General features: G+C 48.8%; 1 protein-coding gene across 1 annotated transcript in view; it reads right to left on the bottom strand.

Annotated features, from left to right (window-relative positions):
- ARID3B (AT-rich interaction domain 3B) overlaps positions 1–25723 on the bottom strand; it is a 454686-nt gene that overhangs the window by 119726 nt on the left and 309237 nt on the right. Inside the window, exons 5-6 of the mRNA XM_069624337.1 lie at positions 15854–16037; positions 15433–15683 (exon numbers count right to left, since the gene is read on the bottom strand). Coding sequence (XP_069480438.1) covers positions 15433–15683; positions 15854–16037 — 435 coding nt within the window. The remainder of the gene's footprint in view (positions 1–15432; positions 15684–15853; positions 16038–25723) is intronic.

Raw genomic sequence — 25723 nt, forward strand, 5'->3', positions numbered from 1 at the left:
CTATACGTGAGTGAGTACAGAAAAGAGAGATGTAGAAAGGTGTCTATGTTCCATCCATCCGAGCGGGGAGGAAGGGTGGGCGCATGTGAATCTAAGCAGATACAACCATCAGAAATGCTTTTACGGTAAGTAATGCATTGTCTTCTGATGTTTGTTAATCTGCTTAGTATCACATGCTGTGCATAGACTAGTGAGCAGTACCCGGAGTTGGCAGTGGGTTATGAGAAGGAACAGTAGGGAAAAGATGTCTTAATACTGCCTGTCCCACCTGGGAGTCAGATCTAGAGTGTGCATCTAGACAGTAGTGTTTTGTAAAGGTGTGCACAGAACTTCAGGTTGCCGCTTTGCAGATGGACTCAAGGGGAACATTTGCAATGAATGCTATGGATGCCCCAGTGCCTCGAGTAGAATGTGCTCTTGGCTTGAAGGGTAGTTCTCTCTTAGCAAGAGTAACAGAGTGATCCATTGAACAATCCATCTAGATATAGTGGACTTTGATGCTGCATCTCCTTCTCTTCCTGCTGCCACCGAGACAAAGAACTGATTAGTCTTTCTCAGTGGTCTGGTTCTTTCCATGTAGAACATGACAGCTCTGCGCACATCAAGTGTATGCAGACTTTTTTCTCCCGAATTGGAAGGGTTTTGAAAGAACGTTGGTAGTTCTATTAACTGGTTTACATGGAATTTTGAGATGAATTTCGGTGCAAACCTTGGGTGCGTGCGTAGAACCACTTTATCTTTGTGAACTGCTACAAAGGGGTCTAAAACAAAGAGCCTGTAGTTCACTTACTCTCCTAATGGAGGTGATAGCTATTAGGAAAGCGGTCTTAAGAGTGAGGTCTTTAAGAGTTGCTTTGTGCATGGGTTCAAAGGGTGAGCCCATGAGTCTGGTAAGTACCACATTCAGGTCCCAGCCGGGAGCTGGGTTTGCTATCTGAGGGTGTATTCTCTTTACTCCCTCCATGAAGGCTTTGATAACTGGGACTTTCCACCACAACACTAAGCTGGGAAGTGGTGTATGCAGAAAGTGCCGCTAGGTGGACTTTAATGGAATTGAACACTAGACCCGAGTCCAGTAAATGGGTCAGGTACAGGACAATGTGCGTGGGGGAGCAGTCAACTAGGTCGATGCTTCGTCCTCTACACCAGATGACAAATCTCTTCCATTTGCTAGAATAACAGTGACGAGTGTTAGGCTTTCTAGCCTCCCTGAGGATGTCCATGCATCTCTGCGGGAGTTGTAAGTGTCCAAATTCTATTATCTCAGGAGCCAGGCTGCTAAGTTCATGGTCTGAGGGCATGGATGCAGTGTCCTGCCCCTGTCCTGTGACAGCATGTTGTGTGGGCAGGGAAGTTTCACTGGGGGAGATAGGGACATCTCCATCAGGTGGGCGAACCATGGCTGCCGGGCCCACATAGGGGCCACTAGTATCATGGTAACTTGTTCCTGGTGCATCTTGTGCACAATCTTGTTGAGAAGGGGAGTCGGGGGAAAGGCGTAAGCAAATTTCCCCGACCATGGAATCGATAGACCGTTCCCCTTGGATTGGTTCTGGGGGTACCTGGAGGCGTAATCTTGGCATTGTGAGTTCTCCAGAGTAGCGAACAGGTCTATTTCTGGGAATCCCCCATTGTGTGAAGACGTCGAAGACGATGTCATCGTGCAACTGCCATTCGTACTCTGAGGGCAGAGGGAAGTCTCTGCTGAGTTTGTCTGCTAGCAGATTGAGTTCCCCTGGTACATGTTGCGGCAGTAGGAACATGTGTTTGAGAGCCCACTTCCAGATATTCTGGGCCAGCTTGGACAGTCCTGGAGAGTGGGTGCCCCCTTGCTTGTTGAGGTAGTACATGGCTGTGGTGCTGTCCGTAAGGACCATCACGGTCTTCCCTTGTTGGTGTTCCTGGAAGGCTTTTAGTGCCTTGAACACGGCCAGTAGCTCCAGTAGGTTTATGTGCTTGGATGCTACGCTCGGAGTCCACACTCCGTGAGCAGTCTGATGGGATAGGTGAGCTCCCCATCCTGTGAGGGATGCGTCTGTGGTTAGAGTGGCTTCCACTGCGAGTGTGGCAAAGGGTTTCCCTCTTACCAGGTTTTCCTTTGTCAACCACCGCAGCGAGAGAACCAAGGCCTGCGACACCACCACTAGATCATCCCATTGTCCGCTGGCCTGACACCACTGGCTGTTGAGCCACTCTTGCATTGGGCGCAGACGCGCATGAGGTACCAAATAAATACAGGACGCCATCATTCCTAGCAAGCGCATCGCTTTGCGCACCGTCACCTCCTGACCTGCCACATTTTGGGGAATCTGAAACAGCATGTTTTGGACCCTCTCGGAGGGGAAGACGAGGCCGTCCTTTGTTCGAATTAGAGTCCCTAGGAATTGTTTGATTTGGCTGGGGTCTAAGCTGGACTTCTTCTCGTTGATGGAGAAACCCAGTTGGAACAAAAGGTCTACAGTCTTTTGGGTGTTTGAGAAGCATGTCTCGTAAAAATCCCCCGTTATGAGCCAGTCGTCGAGGTAAGGATATACTGGGATGGATAACCTGCGCAGGTGGGCCGCTGCCACTGCCAGTACTTTCGTGAATACTCTTGGTGCAGATGCTATGCCGAAGGGTAGCACTCTGAACTGGTAGTGTCTGCCCTCTATCATAAACCTGAGGTATTTTCTGTGCGCTGGCAACATTAAAATATGAAAGTATGCATCTTTCATGTCCAGTGTTGTCATGTAATCTCCCTGTGATAGTAGTGGGATTACCTCCTGTAAGGTCACCATACGAAACTTTTGGGGTTTGACAAACTTGTTCGCTGGGCGCAGGTCTAATACAGAGCGCATGGTTAGATCCTTTTTGGGTACAAGGAAGTACACTGAATAAATACCTTCCATTACCTGAGATAGAGGCAATAGAGGCACAACCTCTATAGCTCCTTTTTCCAGTAGCTGGTCCACTTCTTGGAGAAGGATGGCGAGGTGTTCTGGTGTCATGCGTTGAACTGTTGAACTCTATAGAGTAGCCGCGGGCTACGGTGGATAGTACCCAGCGGTCTGATGTTATTCCCTCCCATGCTGGAAGAAAGGATGTTAACCGGCCCCCGACCGGCGATGCATGAAAGGGGACCTGAATCTTCGCGTCACTTGGTGTTGTTGGTGGCTTGGGAGCCTCTAGGGGTGGAACCCCGGCCTCTCCCCTTGCCACAGTGTTGACCTCTCTGATTGTACTGGCCACTATTACTTTGGTAGTTGTTGGCAGAATATTGAAGTTGTTGATTCTGTTGCTGGCGTTGGCCACGAAAAGAACGCTTGTTGCCAAATCCCCGCCTGTTAGGGGGTTTTGAGATTTGGGCCAAGGTCTTTATGGTATCAATTCTTTTTTCGCATTCTCCAGTGCGTCGTCCACTGCCTTTCCAAAGAGGTTAGACTCTTCAATAGGCTTGTTAATGAGCGCCGCTTGCGTTTCCGCCTTAAACCCGGAATTGCGAAGCCAGATGTGGCGCTTCAGCAGAATTCCCTGTACCAAAGAGCGGCCAGCTGTTTCCGCTGCATCGAGGGTATTCTTTTTTTTTTTTATAACTCTGTTTATTGAGTTTTAAAGCATAACAACATAACAAGAAACATGAATCATCGGCATACAACACATGAGAAAGGCATAGCATAGCAGCATCAAAGACAATATCAAAGGCAAGAGGGGCATCGCAGGGCCAAGGGCCAAGGACAGTTGCAGGTCAAGGCAGGCAGATAAAGTTAATCAAGATGTTGAGCTGTATCGACCGGCGGGGTTTACTGCGCATCAAGCCATTTGTCCCATATTTTCCTGAATTTGTGGGGGCAACCCCGTGCGTTGTAGATCCGGCGTTCCGAAGCCGCACACCTGTTCAGGTCATTCCTCTATCGGTTCAGGCAAAGTGGGTCTGCGGAACCCCATTTAGCCGCGATAAGTCTCTTGCCAGCCCCTAATGCTATTGACAGGAACATTTTCCCATGTTTTGTCAGATCTACTTCCCCCCAGATGCCCAGGAGTACCATTTTGGGGTCCCTAGGGATTGGTGTTCCCATGGCGGCAGAAATCATATTAATACAGTCCCCCCAGAAGAGCTGTAACACTGGGCATTCCCATATCATATGGTAGAAGGTGGCAGACTTAGTTTTGCATCTGATACACGTCCCATCATCTAGTCCCCCCCCATCTGGCCATTGCAGCCCTTGAGTGATAAGAGCGGTGGAGAATTCTCAATTGTATTAGGCCGAGTTTATTTTCTATCCCAATTTCCCTGGGGGACATCAGCGCATCGACCCAGTCCTCCGGCTCCAGTTGACTTACATCCCTTTCCCACTTTGCTTTGAGCCCGTCAAGTTGCGTAGTCCCAAAAGAATTGAGGGCCTGATAGAGAGTGGAGGTGACATTTGAAGGGATGCCTTGGGGGAGGATATTGGTCTCAATGGGAGAGCATGGGGGTATGTCTGTCGTGTCTGGGCATTGGGTGTGGATGGCGTGGGCCAACTGCGCATGTCGAAACCGGTCCATGGGCGTCAGATCAAACTGTACTTGCATAGTCTCGAAGTCTAGGAGGCGCCCCCCCCTGTATCAAATGTGCCAGTGTGTGTATCCCTTTTGCATGCCAGTGAGCGAAAGCACCCATTTTCACTACTTCTGGGAGGAGTGCGTTGTGCCATATAGGTTGGGACAGTGTTGGGATTCCTTTCCAGCCGACCAGTTTGTGTGCCTCCCGCCAAGCTCGGCGGACATAGTGAATCGTCTTGGGAAGCCTCGGGAGACGGTTGTGGGCGACATACAGTGTCTGGAGTGGGGATAACGGGGTCATGGTCTCCAGCTGATACGGATGTGCGGTAGTGTGGGGTCTGCATGCATCCAATCTTTTACCACTCCGATCTGTGTTGCAAGGTAATATGTACGTATGCAGGGCAAGCCGATACCCCCCTCCCAGACCGATCTTTGGAGCGTATTAAGGGCAATTCTGGATTGCTTCCCTCCCCATAATAGTGTGCGGAGATTCCCATCGATAAGTGCGAAGATTTCCTTGGAGATGGTGAATGGGGCGTTTGAGGACGTGGAGGAGTCTGGGGAGGGTCATCATCTTAAATAGTGCGGCTCTACCCAACAGCGACAGGGGGGAGTGATTACCAGTGGGCAGTGTCTCTATTGAACTGCTCAAGCACAGGTTGTAGGTTCAGTTGGGGGAACTTTTCAAGTGTCGGGTCGAGTCGTATGCCTAAATATGTAAATTCCCTGATAGAGATGTGGTATGGGCAGGACTCAGGAATCGCGGAATCACCACCCTGGATTGGGAAGTAAATAGTTTTGGTTTCATTCACTTTCAGACCCGCAAAGTTCTGATATTCCCTAAGGATGAGGGAAACAATAGGGCATGAGATGCATGGGTTACTAAGATAGACAAGGAGGTCGTCCGCATATAGCGAAAGGCGGTCTTCACCCCCCCCGGCCAGGCGAACCCGGTCCAGTTGGTGTTAGCTCTGAGCTCAATAGCAAGTGGTTCGATAGCCAGGAGGAAGAGAAGCGGAGACAGCGGGCGGGCACCCCTGTCTCGTGCCCCTACCCAGTGGGAATGGTTTAGAGGATCTGCCGTTTACTCTTACCGTGGCCTCCGGGAATGCATAGAGCAGCCTGACCCATGATATGAATGCTTGTCCCAGGTTCATCCGGTCCATGATTGCCCACAGAGCGTCCCACCCCACCGAGTCAAATGCCTTTTCAAAGTCCACCGCCAGGAGGGCTAGTGGGACCGGTATCTCTTTGGCTCTGCACAGCGCCAGTTGGACCCTGCGTAGGTTCATACGAGTGGACTTGTTGGGCATAAATCCACACTGGTCCGGATGAATAAGGGTCTCTATTACTTTCAGAAGCCTGTTGGCGAGAGCTCTGGCGAGGACCTTGGCTTCTCCATTGATTAATGAGATGGGGCGATAGGAGGCACATTCCTCCGGAGGTTTCCCAGGTTTATGTATGACTATGATGCATGCCTTCCTGAGGTCCGGGGGGAGCGCCCCGAGTTCTTTGCTACGTAGGAACATGCGGTGCATATGGGTCGATAGCCTACCTCCGAGGTATTTCCATGTTTCTGTGGGGAAGCCGTTGGGGCCCGGGGTTTTCCCGGGTTGGAGCTGTGTTAGTACCTCTTGCACCTCGGTCTCTGAATTCCGCGTTCAGGAGTTCCGACTGGCGTCGTGAGAGTTTCGGGATCTCGATCCGGTCGACGTAATGGGAGGGTGCAGTCGGCGAGCTCTCGGCGAGTGGGGTATAGAGCTTCTCATAGTAGGTGGCAAATGCTTCGACAATGTCAAGAGTGGTCCGTGAGTAGTGTGCCATCCGGTGACTTGATGGCACGCACATGTCCCCTGTTTTGTTGCCGCTTCTCCAGCCAGGCCAGTGTCTTATTTGCTTTGTCGCCGCGTTCATAAATTTGACTCCAGACGAGCCGGTGGGCAGTTCGTGCTGTGTCCAGAGCTAGGTTACTGAGGGCATCTTGTGCCGTGGTCAGGGCATCTTTCGTCTCCCGGTCGCTGCGCTCCAGGGTCTGTCTTTCACACTCCAGGACATATGCCTCTGCCTCTCTGATCTTCTGGGCTTGTCTTCTTTGGTGGGCAGAAACCGCCGAGATAGCTTCTCCCCGAAGAACTGTCTTATATGCCTCCCAGATCGCGATCGGGCAGTCCACTGAGCCCTCATTGAGCTCGAAAAACTCTGTTGTCTTTTTTTCCAGTTCCTCCGCTATCTCGGGGAGCCGCATATGGTATGTGTTCAGACGCCAGTTGCGATCCGGACCTGGGCAGGCGCTCTTCAGGGTTAAGAGGAGTGGAGAGTGGTCCGAAACGCCCCTTGCGAGGAACTCAGCAGCCAGGAGTCTGTGGTTTATGCTACTGGGGATGAAGGCATAATCAATCCTGGAGACCGATTTGTGCGCGCCAGAGAAGAATGAAAAACCGGCCTCGTCGTCATGGAGTGAACGCCATGTGTCCGTCATTCTCAGGGCTTCGGCGAACATGGCGAGTGGCGTAGAGGCGGGGTGGCATCCGGATCTCCCATGAGATCTATCGAGATCAGTGTCCATGACCTCGTTAAAGTCCCCTCCTATCACCCACAGATCGGCCTCTTCCTCCAGGAAGACATGCCGCAGTTCAGACAGTAGTTCCTTCGTGAGCGTGGGGGGGGGCATAAATTGCTGCGAGGCCCCATTTTTCGACCCAGACATCGGCGAGCAGCAACACATATCGGCCCCGGGGGTCAGCTCTGATCTTCCTAACCTGTAGGGGGACGCGTTTGTGAACGAGGATCATCGTGCCCCTGGCGCCTTTCGTGAATCCGGCCTGGTAGGTGTGTGGGTAGTTGGACCTTTTGAAAAAATTGGAGTTCGTACCGATCAGGTGTGTTTCGTTTAAAAGAGCTATGTCCGGCGAGTAGCGATTAAGATATTGGAGCACCAGCCTTCGCTTTATGCTGGAGCCCAGTCCATTAACATTCCAGGACAGTAAGGATATCTTGTTGGAGGTCATCCCATCTGCGTGGGTGCTGTAGCTCGTCATCTGGACGGATTAATGGCAGTTGCATAGTGTTCAAGGGAGCGCAGGGGTGCTCCCGCAGAGGAAACGCCAGTGGGTCGCTCCGTGACGACCCGCCAGCCGCTTGGAGAACAGTAGTGTTATTAGCCGTTTCGCCCGGAGGCCATGCACGCCCCCCTCGCCAGTGCCCGTCGGTGTCATGCATTCTTGATCCATAATTCGGATTCCTTATATACACCTAAAACGCCCCCCTCCCTGTACTCCCCCCACACCCCCCCAACTGGGAGCACCTGTCGCCTGCATTCGTCTGCTTCCAGCCTTCTTGTCTTGTGAATCAGTTTCCTTAGGTCCCCAAAACACCCCCCACCCTGTATTCCCCCTCCCCCCCACCCAACTGGGAGCACCTGTCGCCCAAACATTAAACTTATAACTTGGTGAACTGCAGCTTCCTCGGGATGATCCAAGCTCGGGTGGTAACCGCTGCGGGATCCCTCGGACTGCGCTTGGGACTGCGGTGCCTAGTCGATGGCGGCCGCGATAATGTAGTTGCCGTGGTATCCCGTGGAGAGTTCAATTCTGTGGTGCCCAGACCTCATCCGTTCCCTGTGGTATTTTTGGTGGAGCGCTGTGGCGATTCGGTTTCCGAGACTGTCTGAGTGTGGGGCGGTGAGTTCTGCCCAGGTCCGGGTTTGCGGGCAAACGGTCCAGAGGGCGAGCGTCGGGCCGCAGGCCCATTGAGGATCTGCGTTTCAAGCCAGTCCCATGTTTCTTTGGGGTTGTGAAATAGGTGGGTTGTACCCTCATGGTGGACCTTGAGCGTCGCCGGGAAGAAGAGAGCGAACTTGATTGATAAGGAGTGAAGTTTCTTCTTGACAGAATCAAACGATTGGCGGGCCTTTTGGACCTCTTTAGTATAGTCCGGGTAGAACCCCACTTTGTAGCCATTGTATGTAATTGGACCGGAGGCCCGTGCCATCTGCAGGATAGCGTCTCGGTCCCGATAGTTGAGGAGACGTGCAATTATTGTTCTGGGCGGGGCTCCTGGGGCAGGTCGCCCGGTGGGTACCCTATGTGCTCTTTCGATAGAGAAGAATTTCGACAGTTTCCTGGGGGCAAAGATGTGGGTCAGCCAGACTTCTAGGAAAATTTCGACACTGGGGCCTTCCTCTTTTTCCGGGATCCCGAGGATCCTGAGGTTATTGCGACGTGCCCTGCCCTCACTGTCTTCGGCTCGGTATTTCGAGGGTATTCTTAACGATGCATTGGTTGACCAGAGACCCTTCATTAACTGTAGCCAGCAATCTAGTTTTTAGGGGTTCAGGAACTTCCTCGATGTCTTGCTTAAGCTTTCCCCATTGCGCATCAGCATAGCTTGCCAGCAATGTGTTATTTTTGGCAATTCTAGTTGAGAACGCTGCCGAGGTGGTAATTCTTTTGGCTAGGGCATAAAGTTTTGTCCCCCTCTTTATCCGGGGGTGCCTCGCTGGTAGACAGTGGAACCCCAGCCCTTTTCCTAGTGTTAGTCACCACTAAGGAGTCCGGGATTGAGTGACCCTTAATATATAGTGGGTATGATTGAGAGGGTGAGAACAATTTTTCGATTCTTGGATTAACCCCTCTTACTAGTGCAGGGGTGGCCAGTGAAGGGTTGATTTGTCCCTTAACAGAGGCGAGTATTGGAATTGTTTGGCTGGTGGGGGGTTTTTCTTTGATAATCCTCTCCACGAAGTCCGTGTCTGGGGTGACCTCCGCAGTTTCGACCTCAAAATGTGCTGCTGCTTTCCTCAGCAGCGCATTAAAGGTGGGCTGGTCGTCAACAGGCGAAGGGTTCCTGACTGGTGTGGTTTGAGGAGACCGGATGTCTATAATGTCTGGCTCTGTAGACCCTGATGGCGACTGCCAGGGATTTGGGTCACCTTCACCCGGGTCTTCTTCGTACCTTTCCTCACTTATGTTAGAGTCCTCATGGAAGCCTTCTCCCTCTTGTTGGTCCTCCTCATTAATGAACTCCTCCTGGAAGCGAGTGTCCTCTTCGCTGAGGTCGTAAGAGTTCATATCCTCCTGAAGGGGGTTATAGAACAACTTCGGGTATTTAGCCCTTGGACTTTCTAGGAGTACCTCCCTAGGTCTTTTAGGTGTCCTATTTTCAGGAATGGCCATGAATCTGTCTAACTTGTCCATACAGGACTGGAACTTCTCTAAGGTCCACTGAGGTAGGCCAGAGCGGTCTGGGAGTGAAAAAGGAGTCTCTTCTCCTTGTATTCGTCTAGATCTGTCCCATAACGTCGAAGATAAGGTGCCTCCGCCTTCTGAGAAGTGTTCTGGCAGGCTAGGGCTTTCAGTCGACGGCGGGAGCTGTCCCAGCCTACTTTCCAGCGCCTTCGGCATTTCTTTGGCCTTGTGCGTGGTTTTCGGCGTGTCACTTGACGTCTGTCTCTAGCCGTCCTTAGAAGATATACGCGTGAGGCTTTCGGCGATCATTGTCTGCCGAGGGATCGCTCGTCGTCACGCTAGGTACCGTCGAGTCTTTACTGGCAACATGCGCACTCTTACGAGGCGCGTCGCCGCCTGAGGGTTTGGGGTTAGCGCCCTTATTTCCAGAGCGCCCGGTCGCCTGTCGCGGGAGCGGTGGCGGGGAGGGCTGGCGACCCTTGCGGTCGGCGGAAGACGCCGGTGGGCCTGGCGCCTCCGTTGGCGCTCCGGCTGCCTTCGTCTTCGACGAATGCGTGCCATGGGGTATGTGTTTTTGAGATTTCTTGTGTGCGTCCTTGTCGCCGGGGTGTTCATCCCCATAAACTGGGCGTGAGCCAGGCTTGTCGGGGCCGGGGACGGACAAAGAGGAGCGCAAACGCTCCCTCGAGAGGTCTACAACCTCCGTTACGGAGGCCGTGTAATCACTGTCCTCGTCACATTCAGCGGCAGCGGGCGAGGAATCTGACCTAGACATGGCATAGGCCGCCCACCTTTTAACCCTACGGTCCTTTATCGCTTTGGGCTTAAGTAACTTACAGGCCGCACAGCCTTCCTCCTTGTGATCGAGGGGCAAGCAACGGTTGCACCGTTTGTGCTTGTCCTTCCAGGTATATTTGCCTTTGCAAAGTGGGCAAAGCCTAAAGGGCGTCCTCGCCATAGCTGAGGGCAAGAAGTGCGATTACGAACTCGAAAGAGAGGGAGGGGAAAGAGAAAGGCATTCTCGGAGAGAAAAGACCACACAATCCCACTCTCCCTACTGTCTAAGGCCGGCGAGGCCAGGCCACGTGTTCGGCGACGTCGTAGGATCTCCTCCACTCGTCCTTCCGTCGAAGATCTTGCTCGGCAGAGAAACAGCTTGCAGCTTCGTCGAGGGAGGGATCTATATGTTAGATAATAATAAACGACCAAGGGTCGAAGAAATGATTTCGCAATGTCTCTCGAGGAGCTCCGCATAGAGGCGACCAATAACTGGGCGGAAAAAAACAATCTGAGGGACATCGACGCGTGAGAGATTGTGGGTACAACGCACGTCACTATAGGGATAGTGTTACAGACACGCCTTGTCGACGTCCCCTTTTCGACTACGAAAAACAAAATTCAATACTCCGCAGTGACCACTGGATGTCGGACTATGGACAGCATGTGATTCTAAGAAGATTAACAAACATCAGAAATCATTATTTATTTAAAAGACACTTAGAAACACTCCAGCACTATTATTATAAGCAAGTTCAAAAACGCAGTCACTATTACTATATATACATCCCTTATTCCTTATTAGACAAGTCTTAGTTAACACCACTTATTTCCAGACAGAGGTTAGCGCTTATCTAAATATGGCACTATAATAAGTTTAAGAAAAATGGAGGGAAAAGGCAGAAATTAGGAAAAGCACACCACACAATACTTTAGAATCACCCACCAAGGCAGGAAAGTCAAAGTCTCCTAGTGAGCAAAAAGTTCAGAGGCCAGGCTCCCTCTTGGAGAGAGTACAGAACACCACGGCTCCCAAGATCAGTTAACAGTCTTGAAGTCTTGCAGGGGGTTCAGCAAAGAATTAGTTCAGCTTAGAAAAGTTCAGTTAGCCAGCCTAGGGCCAACCCAAGTGGTAAGTTGAGGCTTTAAGAGTCACCCCACACAGATCGTTGCGAGGGAGACCAGGCGGACACAGTACCTTTAAAGTGGAGAGGATCCTCCAGCGGGGGCAGTTGTACCTGGCAGCGGGTGCAAGTGGCGGCGTTGTCCAGAGGAAGAGATGATCTCGACGAGGAGGAAAGCTGAAGGTCGTTGCACTGCCAGGGAAGAAACCAGCCACGGAGTTCTCCGGTTAAATAGGTACTACCCTTTTATTCGCGGTAGTGGAGAAAACATGGTATCCCGGTTGCCGGGGTGCTTGGCACAGGCAAGGTGGCCACAAGATGATCCGGGAAGGTGAAAAGGGGGGCAAACTGGTTATCCCCACCAGTCAAAAGAAGAAGACTCTTCGGAAGGAAGATCTCCTCTGTCGTCGGGAAAAGTGGTGAGACGGTTCAGCAGGGCTCCACCGGTTGTGTCGTCGTTGCAGGTCGGCTCAGCTTCTCCCTCTTCGGATTCTTTGGTCCTGTGGCGGCATCTGAAGTCCCAGTCCCCAAAGCCCTGCTTTTATGCTGAAAACCCCCATTCATCAGTCCTACCTGTCACTCAAACATGATAGTGGTGAGCCGGGTGGCTCACCACTGGGCCAATCACAAGAGTGCGACTTGAGTTGCCGAGGCAACTCAGTCCAGGGTGCCTAAACCCCCTCCCACACCCCCTGTGGTACCCAGACAGAGTGGCACCACTTTTGGAGGCTTCTGTGGAGAAGCCCGCCAAAAAGTGGAACAAAGGGCTCGGGTTGGAGTCACAGAAGCGAACACAAACGCCATTTTGGAACCGAGTTTCAGCAAAAAATACCAAGCGGTGAATTTATATTAATTTAATAAACCGACAGAATGTTCAAGGCTATATTAAAAAGTCGTAGCCTCGAACAATGGGAAAATCCCATAGGAATATATTCGCGATCGAATATAAAAAGTAGTATCCATTGCCACCAGCCAAAACTCGGTCGGGGGGGCAGGGGGGCTGGACAGTGCCCCCCTCGAACAACAGACCCCAGGGCAATCGAATTGCCCCGACCAGTACGTCCACAATATGATGTTTTGTACTGGTTCTGTTCACAATTTAAGACTAGTAAAGCCAATGGTGACTTTACATGCCCTGGGAGACAGTAGTCAGTCCCAGGGTATGGAGTCTATGTTTGGGGGTCGCTACGACACCCCTGGGTTACTGCATGGAGGGTGCTGTGTAACCCACATACCAAAAACACATGAAGCCCTATGGGGTAAAGGACCCCCTAGCCCATAAAACACATACAAAGTCAAAGGAACACCTCAAATCATGTCTAAGAGTGGGAGAAAAAGTCTCACTCTTAGCAGGAGAAAAAAATAAACCCCAAAAATCCAGAAAAGCTGCTGGGGGACTCACTAGGTTTGGGAAATTAGCCTTAACAGATAATTCTCCCTAACAGGAGGAATGCCTACAGGCGCAGGCAGAGGCGCCAGAGGGAGCATGTCCCTGATCACATCCTTAAGGATGGCCCCCATCTGCGGAGAACTCAGAGTGAGGAACTTTTCAAAGAACCTGTCCTTGCACGCCACTGGGATGGCAGGTGATATTGACAGGGTATCGGACAGCTGCTGGGGCTGGTGCGTACTCCGTCTAGGGAGTAAACCTGCCCTGCAATGCTGATGGATAAGCTGTAGGCCACGTACCTGGTTGACACCAGTCTCACCATGTAACTTGTTCTCCCACCTGCTCTGTTCCTCGGGGTGGTATCGGACCAGTAGCCATCTTGTCTGGCGTAGCGCTAACTTGTCAAGCTGCATGCCATGTGCCGAAGTCGTGGTGCTTGGCTCACTGGGCCCGGCCTAATCCAGGTCTCTTGGCGGTGGAGCATGAGACCTACCCTGCACCTCAGGCAGAGGCCAAGTAGGCGCGTCGCCCTCGCCGGGATCACCGGCAGTGCTGTGTGCAGGCGCCTCCTCAGACAAGTTGCCGGTACAAGGGCGTTGCACCTCAGGTGTGCACCCGGTAAAAGAACTTTACGGTCCCTCAGCACTGTCTCCGGAAGGATCTACAGACCCCTCGGCCTGGCTGCCGGTAGCTGAATTAGCCTTGGTGCCCGTGCTGGTGAGAGAACCCGAGAGGTTCCTCCCACTCGGCGTTTCCTTGGGAAGCAGGGTGTGCTGGAAAGAAAGCGGCTCTCCCTTGGTCCTTGAAGTTCTCTGGAGGAGACTTCTCAAAGAGCTCCCTCCACCTAGCTAGTCTGTTCTTCAGAGCATGCAATGAGTGTGTTGCACGCAGTACAACTCTCCCAGCCGTGGTCAGATCCAAGGCAGCGGAGGCAGAGGGTGTGGGGATCGGATGTAGGGAAGTGCCCCTCACAGGCTGGACACCTGCTGAAGCCCGCTGAAGTTGGCATGCGCCGGGGAGGAGCGTGGTGCCAGAGGACAGAGTACCCGATTGATAATAGACAAGTCAGAAGAAAGTATCTGGGGGAATAGCGTGTGGAATTACATGGCCGAAGCCAAACTCAGGAGAGCTGGTGAAATCGGGCCTTTCCAGTCTATGCGGAAAAAGGGAGTGAGGAGTGGCGCCGGTGGGCAAAGTCACAGAGCACATGCTCCCAGGACTGTGACCCCACGCGCCTCTAAATTTAAAGCGGAAGAAGGTATTTCTGGTGAAAGAGGTTCAGTCTCTCGTTCCTAGCGATGGATGCCCACGCAGTATGGAGGAAAGGGGATGGGACGCAAGAGTCATATCCGGGTGCAAAATTTTAACTCTCCACTAGCCATTGCTAGTGATATTTGACTCATGGCTATTAAGAAATGGTGTACTCTATATGTACGCAAAAGGGGTGGAAAGTAACTTTATTGCTGGTTAGCAGCTTGCAACTTGAATTTCTGCTGTGAGAACATTCTCTTACTTGTTAATAAAAGTGTACTGTACCTTTAAAATGACCCCACTCCACCTCCTAAGAGTTTGGTCTGGGCTGCTAGGCCAGATATCACTTGGAGAGCCTGGGGAGCTTGAAGGAATCACGAGCAGTACTATCCAAGTCAGTAAGAGGCACTGAAAGACAGAGTTCGGGAAAATCTCCAACAGTTTGGACCCTGCTTTGCCATAGGTTAGGTGGTCCTACATCTGTCTCCAGGGGGATGTGGTGGATCCCACGAGGATCCCATCCCATGAAGTAGAAAGGGAGGCAGATTATAAAACTACAACAAAGCTGACAAAATAAAGCACAAGAGGTGACAAACTAATCAGATCCAAAAGACCTTTGATAGAATTTTCATTCAAACTTGCACAAAGATTTTATTAACTTTAAAGGAACCCTGAAAAAGAGCAGTCGTAAAGCAACAGTTAATCGAGGAGTAGATCCAACAACATTAAAAGCCAGAAACACTGATGGAAACCAGTCACTTTAAAAGAGTTCAGGAAGTTTTCCATTTACCTAGCATGAGTCAACTCGAAAGGACAAACATGTCTGCTGAACTTACATTTGAACTCTGACAAATTATCTTACCACTTTCCGCTATGTGCCCATTTCCAGAGGTCAATTTTCTGCTCACAAGTATTTTAATCCTGCAATTACTGTTCAGTTGAATGGCCATGAAGCAGGTTATCTTTTGCTTGTAGCCCCATATGGAAATCACAATAAATATCAATAGGGTGCTTCACACATTCCTCTGGACTAGGCATTGCGTTAAACTACACAAGGGCTAGATCTCGTAATTTTGATTCTGTAAAAAATTATCCAAAAAAATAGAGGATGCAAGCAATTATCCAATGTGTCACTAAACGCAACTATCATCTCCCATGCTTCCAAGTTAACACCTATGCTTACCTTTCTTGGGGGTAGCTCCTGGAGAGGCGTGAGCAGTGTTGCTAGGCTGAGCTCCCATGACAGGCATGTGAATCCGTGGAGGGGAGAGGATGGAGGAGGGTCCACTTGTTGATGGAGAGTAGCTAAACAAGGCAGAGGTGTAGCTTGGTCGTCTTCCTTCCCGACGGTTGCCATCAATGGCAGCTTGGAGTTCAGCTGGGGAGCTAAGGGACTTCTTCTCGCATTCATAGTGATACAAATACTTCATATACCTAACGGCAGAATCGGGAGAGGGGTCAGCACTAGTTCACATTCAGTTATGGGTTCAACTTCTATCAAATTGGATAAACAGACATGACAAGTGAATCAGGAACATGAGCAAAACTACATTTTAGGGCATGCAATCTAGGCTAATGGCAAGTGGGTTGGGATTGGCACTTACTGGGTGCGAAGAGTGAATGCTGCGCTGGTTATGGAGGTTGGCAAGTTCAGGCCTTTTGTGATTTCCCGCCAGATCTTTTTGTTGATGACCTCCACCAAGCCTCCTTTCTCTGTCACCAGTTTGTAGAGCATGTACAAGTCTAGCAGCTGCTTGGCCATGATCGGAATCCGGCTGATAGGAGTTCCTAAATAGAAAAGCATATTGAGTAAAGAAACTTGGGAAAAGGAGACATTTGCAAGATGGAGCACAGCACAGAAGAAAATCTTCTGTAAAAGTGGAAGGGAGACAGAAAAAGAAAAATTATGGAAACCAACCAAAACTTCACAAGATCAGTAAGTGGTAGTAGGTGGGTGTAAGAGTTGAAGAAAGCTTTTTTTAAGACCAGAGAGCAAAGGTGGAAAACCAGAACACACTGAGAAGCACTATAGAAAGATAGGCACGATACAGAGTTACATTGAAAAATAATGTGTGAATAAAAAGTGTAGTAAGGAGATACAGAAAGTACAACAATGCCAAAAAAGTAAAACAATAAAAGAGGTACATAAAGAAGTTCTTCTCCACTAAGGCCCATATGAAAACGAAAAGCCAACACTATGGCTTTGGTAAAGGAAACTCCTTCAGCTGCACATGCCTCCTAACAAGTCCTAGTCAGGGCGGCAGGAGTAGAAGTCTGCATGGCCAAAACAACAAAATCACAGGAGTGCAGGATCCCTAGATGCCCCGGTCCTAATACCCACTTGAGTGGATTTAAGTGTGCACCGTATGTTCCGTGTGACAGCCCATATTATCTATGATACATTGATTTCCCTTTGCTTGGTGCACAAGAGCAACAACTATGTGTTCACAGTGAATGGTGATAAATGGTCACCTATAAGCAAAATGAATGATAGCGATAAAGTGCCAATAACCCATAACAATACCACCTAAGGGCACATGCAGACTTTCTCTGCCTCTGCAATGCAATCAACCGATCCACATACTATACATCAATATGTGCGCATTATTAGATTTCAATTAAAAACTGAAGATCGAGAATGGTTGCAATAGCAGTAAGAATGCCTTTTACGGATTTAGCAAGAAAACTGATTTAGACATGCATTTTAGCAGTCAAAATTATTCATCACAAATAATTTATATGTATCTGCAGAGATGATTCATCTCCAGTCCACAGCTTAAAGATTTTTAACTGGTTTGGTACGGGTGGACCGTGCAACAATGAATAATTCCTTCCAGGAGGATTTCGCTTAGCATTCTTAAGTCATGCCCTTCAAACAGACGCCACATTTAGTGGCTCAGACGCAGTGGGGGTTTAGAGGGACAGGCAATGTCTGAGGATTGGATTAGAACCATTGACCAAATGTGCAGCTATGCTGTGTACAAAGAGAAAGCAATATCAACATTCTGTAGTTTTTGTCCAGGGGATGCAGAGACAAACCCCAAGACATCTTATGGTTGAATATACCTTTGCAAGAGGCCAGGGCCCAATCACTGGGCTAGTTTGTCGACCAGGTGGAGTGGGTAACGAGCAAGGAATTTACAAACAGATCTAATTTAATGAAACTTATGAGGTTCTACAATTTGTAAATAGTCTAGTATTGAAGCAAAGGTAAGGTTTCACTGACTCCAATGTTGTTAATTCTCTAGGGGTACGATTCTACCTTCGATGGTAACCTTATACTCTCCCTCTGAAAAAATGCATAGGATTCTCCCTCTGAAATAATTTTTTGGAGCATGTTAAATTTGTATATTTTAGGGATTTTGAATTTAAAGGATAAAGAATTTAACCTATTTAAGAAATTACGTTTACAAATGGATCAGTTTCAATTGTGCTTTATGAATGGCTTATAATGAATTACATTTTTTGTATTATGATGCATTATGCACTAGTGCCTTTTGTCCATGATTGTGTTTTATGTGAAAAGTTGATGTATTAAACCGTGTCACATGAAATTTTTAAAATAAAAATATAAGACTGACCCAGTGTCAACCCCAAGCATCGGCAGTCTGTGCTGTGGCCCAAAGCCCCAACCTCAAGGAGGAGCCACAGGCAACAGGTGCCTTGAGTAGATGGCGTTACAAATTGTTTTTAGAAGGGGATGTGCTGCTTTCAGGCATGAGGCTCTTTCTCCGCATCTCTGCAGGGCCATGCTGCCTGTCCCCATCCAAACCTCTGGGATGCTCTTCTACAACCCAATGCTCCAGCCACCTCCCCAGCGGAATCAGAGGCAGGATAGCCTCACAATTTCTACTTCTCACGCTCTTGGTTTTAGCAGGGAATTTAAAATGAAAGCTCTTTATAAGTGATGGTTCATTTAAGTACCCATGGTTTTGGACAAAACATTCACTGTTTGGTGGTAACTGCAAAGGGGCATTTTACTCAAAGCAAACAAAAAGGTCTCCTTAGTTGTCCAAATTTAGGCCTTATTTCAAGGGAAAGTCAACAAAATAACTATTTCCCTTTGTTCAGGCGTTTGCATTTAACCCACCAAAAGTTGTCTTTTTGGTAGGATTTACGTTTTCCGCCCTTTATATGTGAAGCATGCCTCTTTGTGAAACTATGAAAAACACTCAGGTTACAGTTTCACATTATCTTTGGTTGCGAGTATTGTGGAGAGAAAGTGTTTGGCCCAGTGTTATTCCAGTTTTAAAATCAAACAACCTCCAAGTGTTGATACCTTTTATTGGAATAACTGGAAATATTATTCTGAGATAGTAGTTCTATTACCTTTCGAAGTCCCAGAGACGACTGCATCAGATGGTGGCAGTGTTGAATTTGGACACATTTTCCTGGGGAGGAACACACAGCCCCGCCACCCAAGTCAGGGGCTGAGAGTTTCCTCAACTTGTGGTGTGGTTAGGGCTCTGGGTCTACACTGAATGGCACTGCAACAAGATAGTTTTGCCAGAGGATTGCTCCATCTTGTTCCAACCCAATTAATTCCCTAGATGGTCACATGATAAATGAGTGTCGGACCATCAGGACCAGGGCTGGTCAGGATTAGGTCACGGAGCAGACTAGACACTCACCAATGCGGCCGACCACCCACAAAGTCGGCTGCCTGGATCAAGTCCTGGAGCCTTTCCGGAGTAGACACCCGTCAACTCCAAAGGTGAAGTCACAGCAGCACACGAACAGGACAGCCTGAAGTAGACCACAGGCAACACTGTCAGTTGGAGTGGCCAGGAAGAATGCTGTCCGTGTGGTAGCTGCAGACAAACCGGCCAACCTGCAGTGGACCACAGAGACTGCCTCCTCAGTCTGAGTTGGAAGGGAGGATTCCTCCCACATCCACCGGAGCCATATCATGAAAGACGCTTACCTGAAGAGGCACGCAGCCTCAAAAGTCCCAACAACAACAACCGGGAGCATTTCATTACCTGACATGACAGGCCAGGGAAACAAAGGATGACCATGACAGGGGGAGAGGCTTACAAGTGTAAAAGGACTGGATGATTTGAATAAGAAAAAGCCAATTGGCTACAAACTTAAGGTTGCACTATATAAGAAAGGGCCCTGATACAATGTTGCACCGTTTGCCTTCCAGGGTTACATGCTGCCAGAAGAAACCCTAGAGGAGTGGCGCCAGTGGTGGGATCACCAACACAATTTAAGGCCTCAAAGCCTTAACCAATGGCCAACTACAGTTACAGAAGCTCATTCTGCTGCAGACCAAGCAAGCAGTAGCGGACCGGCAGGCCTTCCAGCAAAGCCATACAACTGCAAGGTAACTTGCAAGCCACAAACCAAGATTAGCAACAAGAGGCGCTACTGCAGCTCATGGATGCCATGGCAACCACATTGTGCCAGCCAGGGATACCCTAGTCAGTGTTATAAAAGAAAGGCAGCTATGATAAAGCCTTTTCTTTTTTACAAGTTTTGAAAGAATTGCTTGCAGCGCCCAATGGCCACCTGAGAGGTGGAAACATTATGTAGCACCTTGATTATTGGGGACCATGCGAGGAGCACACCAGGTCTGAATCCTAGTGCATATACTCTGTACAGAGAGATAACACAGGCAGTGCAGGACAGATTGGGGGTGCATAAAGAAAGATACCGGATGAAGTGTCAGGATACTCTACTGAAGCGGCGTGAAACTATACAGATAAAGGATTTTGCAGAGAATGGTTACAATCTACTTCTACTATACCAGACGTACTTGAGAAAATAGTGTTGAAGCAGTTCATAGAAGCACTATCCAGCCTAGTAAAGAGGTGGATGAGACCGCATTATAGACTGCATCTTGGAAAAAGCCATCGATATTGCCTCTGCTCAGGTAGAGCAGACCTGCGGTACAAGATCCCCAAGCACGAGCGGCCTAGGTATGAGTGTGCAACCAGATCTGTACGTCCTGGGTTTGGGAAATTCCTGGATGAGAGGACAGCTTAAAAATAAAAAAAATAAAAAAAAGGGGCGACCGAACGACGAAAAACCCCGAAAAAAACAGAAACACTTCCTCCCCTATTGCGCCAAGCCCAGTATTTCGATTTTGGGGAATGGGGGCACATTTCTGAAGAACCTATGGAAATCAGCTACATGCAACTGCACGATGGAAGAACAGCAAGATACCCTCATACTGTGGATGCGAGGGTGGATGGAACTTCAACGGACGCCATGTTGGACTGAGGTCGTCAGCAAACCATCCTAACCCCACAAGTGACTGTTCTAGACTACCCAATAGTAGTATCTCTATTAAATGTGCACATTGGGAAGTGAAGAATTATCCTACAAACAACGGGTGAAGTTATAGGTGCAAGACAAGGTTGCGCATATAAGGGCTGCGGTTCTTCCTTAGCTACCTGCCCTAGTAGTGACCAGTTCTGATCTGTAACACTTGAAAGAGGTATTGAACAACAGAGCCCTGCAGTGGTGGGAGTCAGCTCCCTTCTGTGGGACAGAGATCGAGACACCCAGTCACCACAAGAAGACCAGGCAGAAGTCACGAGAAGTCAAACAAGTATGGAATCGTGCTACGTTTGTCACTGGTCCAGTAGAATGGTATCTGGAAGAACAAAATACTTCCATTAGGACCGAAAGTCTAATAAGATCCCTAACTCTGAATGGCCCGAGAAAGATCAACAAAGGACCAAAACCCCACCGCAGAGACAGGACCGTGGTTAGAGAACAAGCAGTGTTTGCTCTACAGAGTCTATCAAGGAGAAGATGGCGCCGACGGGGAGCAGCTGGTCAGTTTCCCATTGTATTTCTCAGTTAGGAAGCTAAGGGCATGGGACACCTGTAGTGGCTCAAGGAAGATGCAAGTTTAGCGCTTTTATTCTTGTGGGGTTGTGCTGGCTGAAGTGTGTTTTTTTCCTTAACTAAACTGTCAGCCAGCATGAATTGTCCCAATACAAGATGGTGATTTTATTCAACAGCAATGATTGGTTGAGTGATCATTGTGAGGTAGTTTGGAACCCCTAGAAAGGCTCCAAACTGCCTTTCATTCACGTCAAGCCCAAGGAAGGTAACTGCTACATGAGGCTCCTGATAAAGTATAAAGAAACAAAAGTTTAGCTGAAGTGAGGAACAGGTTACAAAGACTCAACTGTCAGATCCGGAGATTGAAAACTCAGAAGTTATTTTTGAGATTTAAAAGAGGGAAGAAGTTACTTACCCACTAACGCTTTCGACTGGATGTTCCTCCCATGCATTGCTTATCTGATATTTCCATATCCAGCATGCTGCTTCACAATATTTTTTTTCACTAAAGGGTGCTGCGAGTTGACTGTAGAGTCGATGTCTCACGGGTACAAGCAGTTGTGCGCAGCGTCCGTTGCTCAGTTCTGTTTTGAAGTGTTAGGCATTGTCCAGGATGAGACGGTTACTACCCTTGAGGGAGTGCAAACTGCAACTACAATGGAAGTTTTACTGCGGGGAAGGATGGGAGGGGCGATGAGGAATACGTGGGAGGAATATCCAGTCGAAAGAACGTTACAGTTGGTAAGTAACTTGTTTTTCGAATGGATTGTGTCCTCCCACATATTCCTGATCTCTGATAGACGGCCAAAGCAGTGATGTCTACAGGAGGAGGGAGTAAAATGTGTGTTTTTAAGTGTGCACCGAATGCAATACCGCTTTCCTGAATTTAGTCTCTTGGCTAGTGGAGGAATCCAAGCTACAGAATCTTGTAAAGGTGTGTGCAGACAACCATGTGGCAGCTGCACACATGTCTTTTACTGGAACTCCCCTCTGGAGAGCTGACAAAGCTGCAATACCCCTGGTTGAATCCGCCCTCAGATGTTTTGGAGGGTCTTTACCTGCCAACGTATAGCATTCTAGAATTGTCAGAATAATCCATCTTGAAATGGTTTGCTTGGTGATGGCTAGATCCAGTTTATGACCTGTGTATCCCACAAACAATTGGTCAGATTGTCTTAATCTTGAAAGTCTACTAGTATAAAAACTCAAAACATGCTTTGGGTCAAGTCTGTGCAGAATTTCTTCCTCTTTTACCGGCTGTGGAGGAGGGTAAAAGAACGCAGAGTTATTTTTTGGGTGCTCTGAATATCCGAAACCACCTTTGGGAGGAAAATAAACTTCACTTGTAGAACAACGTTATCTTTGTGAAAGACAGTGTTGGAGGTTTACAGAATAAGGCTTGTAGCTCGCTCACTGTTCTGGCTGAGGTTATTGCCACCAAAAAGAAATTTTAAGACTAAAATTAGGTCCCACAAAGGAACTTAAAAAGCAGTTGGAAGGTAAACATTAATCAACCCTTTCAGGAATTTAATTACTAAGGGCGTTTTAAAGTATGAGGGTTCCTCAGCCGTGTCCTTGAAGATGGATAGCGCTGCCAAGTAACCCTTAATTTTGCTGACTTGTAGTCCTAGATTTTCTATGTGTAAAAGGAAAGATAACACCATCTGTGTATTGCATGAAAATGGGTAACATTCTTATCTCTACACCAGCTGCAGAACTTGTTCCAACGGCAGTGGTATAGTCATTTGGTCACTGGCCTTCTGGCCGAAAGCAACACCTCCATTACGTCGTCCAGGAGGTCCTAATCCTTATACTTCAGCCTTTCAGAAACCATGCGTGAAGGCTGAGAGTCCTGATATCCGGATGGAGAACCCGACCCTCCTCTCACAAGAGCAAATCCTATCTTTGTGGAAGATGAATCGGAGGACAGACTGACATGTCTAGAAGGTTCGGGTACCATGTTCTCCAGGGCAATTACGATCATGGTTCTCCTCAACCTCCTGATTACGTGAAGAATGACTGGGACTGGAGTGGATATTCCCAGTCCACCACAAACTCATCCCCTAGAGCTCTTCTCTGGGGAAATTCCCTGGAGCAGTACAGTTCGCACTTTTTGTTGACGTACATTGTAAATAGATACACTTGAGGGGTTCCCCAAAGGGTGAAGATCTCTTGAAGGACTTCCCGAGCTAGTTCCCACTTGTGGGAGACTGCTGTGCCTGCTCAGAGCATCTGCCGTTGTGTTCTTCTCTCCAGCTAGGTGAACTGGCAACAGATTCCTTCTTGTATTGCTCAGAACCAGAGCTGCATTGCCTCTCTGCAGTGGTAGTGAACCTACGTGTCCTTGTGTTGGGGTAGTACATGGCCACTGTGCTGTCTGTCATTATCAGGACATTTTGGTTGATATGTAGTTTGGACTCCGATGGAGACCAATGACCGCTGATTGTCCAATCAGTGTGGGCTCCCCACCCCGTGAATGAAGCATCCGTCACTACTGTTATCTCCGGCCATGGTTGCCAAAAAGGTTATCCTTTCAAGGTGTTTTCCCCCGACAAGCCCAACACTGAAGATCCAGTGAGACTGATCGGCATTTGTAGGAGATAGGACAACCTTCCTGAGAACAGACCACTGGGTCCTGAGAGCCAATTGAAGAGATCTCATTCTCAGGCGAGCCTGTGGCACCAGATAAATGCAGGATACCATCAGGCCGAGCAACCTCAAAGTCAAAGGCAGGAAGTTATTGGGCAGTTTGAAATTATGTCACCATCTGTAGAATGTCTTGAGACCCAACCTCTGGTGGCGAGGCTTTCCCCAGGGATGTGTCCAGGACTTGTCCAATAAACTGGAGTTTTTTTAGATGGTATCAAATTGGACTTCTTGAGGTTGAGGGAGAAGCCCAGCTTGTGGTGGGCAAATATGGTCTAGATGATCCCGAGCTTGTTCCGAGGAACTCACTCTGATCAACCAATCATCCAGGTAAGAGTAGATGTGAACACCCCCCCCCCCCCTCCCGAGACTTGCTGCCACAACCACCATTAGCTTGATGAAAACCCTCAGGGCGGAGGTTAGTCCAAATGGCAGAACCTGAAACTGATAGTGAGATTGCCAGAACCTCAGGTAGTCTGTGCTTTTGATGGCTTGGCACATGAAAAGCATCCTGAAAGTGCAGAAATACCAACCAATCCTGAAGCTGGAGGGCGTGAAGAATCTGAGAAAGGGTAACCATCTTGAACCTGTCCTCCCTGGGGACTTAGTTCAATTCTCATAAGTCCAAAATGGGTCTCTGTTAGGCAAGATTGTATGCCGTACCCTTTGGGTGTACTACAACAACCCTGACCTTCTGGCAATAGGAACCCAACCTTTGGTATGAGATTGTACTACACAGGTTGGTAGCATGTTGAGCAGCCAGGCTTATCGCAAGAGGGGTCAATGTGAGCTGTAGGGGAGACAGAGCTTCACAGTGAAAAGTATTCAAATAAACTTACACACAAGGTTTCTTGAATAAACAGTTATTAATTTATGTATCAGTCAGTTAGGGTAAGCCTTCTTCAGAAGGGAGCAATATAACAGTAACAATCAAATACTCTACACAGAATACACTCTTAATATCTCTAAATCAGTGAGTACCCTTTTGGGATGGCCCACAGACAACCTACAACCTCAGGTCACTTCAATAGCTAGGGTGCTGGGGACATTAATATATCACTGTTGCATTTAGAATAATCTAGGAGTAAGTCAAAGGAAAAGGTTATTAGAGCATACAAGAGACCACCAATATGCTTTAAGCAGGCAATTACATTCAGATCCCCCAATAAGTCATTCAGTGGAACAGGCTAAGCCAAAGTCAATGTGCAAACGTCTATATGAGCTGAAGCACTTCTTTGCAGATAAGAAACGTCTTTGCACAATGTTTTAAAAGTCTTTGAAGAGAAAGAAGAATCAATGTAGGGCCACAAGCTGTTTAGACTTGTGAGTAGAAGAATATGCAAGCAACTCTATAGCAAGAGGCAAGTTCTCTCGGACTTTCACAGTACCTTTGTATTGAAATAAAAGTGCAGCAGATGACTTCTGTTCCTGAGCAGCTCTGCAGATCTCACTGTTCCTGGGCCTCAGTCGTGGGGACAAGAGGGAGGACTTCTGCGAACTCCTGCAATGGGACAGCCACCGCTCACAACCGGCAATCTTCAAACAAGTGGCTGTTCTGTGTTTCAGCTCCTCGTGTCTACCGCAAATAACACTGGTTCCTGGCTGTCGAGATAGACCTTCCTTGCTTCTGGGGTCCTGCACTCTGAGGGCGCTCAGGCTTGGTCAGTCCTGCTTCCAGGAAGTCCGGAGCATCTTCCTGGAGCTCTTGGCCAGCTTAAAAGCAACACACAATCGGATGTTCCTCTCCCTGGTGTTTGTTTCCAGCAGCACCTCTGGAAATTCAACTAGCTCCGAGAGAATGTCCAGGTGGCTTACTTTGGAGTTGATTGGTCCCACCAACTCAAGGGAAGCAGTCATCCTTGCAGGGGCTTCTCGGTCAATACAAATTTAGAGTTGAGTTTCAGGGCTTCACCGGGCAAACCAACGGTCCAAGAGTTGCAGCAGGTGTCTTCACGTACTTCTTCGGTTCTTCGTCCAGTGGTCGACTCCGCCTTCCAAGCCAAAAGCCTTGCCTTTTATTCAGTTCT

This window comes from Ambystoma mexicanum, chromosome 11, assembly GCF_040938575.1.
Source record: "Ambystoma mexicanum isolate Mex_15411 chromosome 11, UKY_AmexF1_1, whole genome shotgun sequence".
Classification (NCBI taxonomy): domain Eukaryota; kingdom Metazoa; phylum Chordata; class Amphibia; order Caudata; family Ambystomatidae; genus Ambystoma; species Ambystoma mexicanum.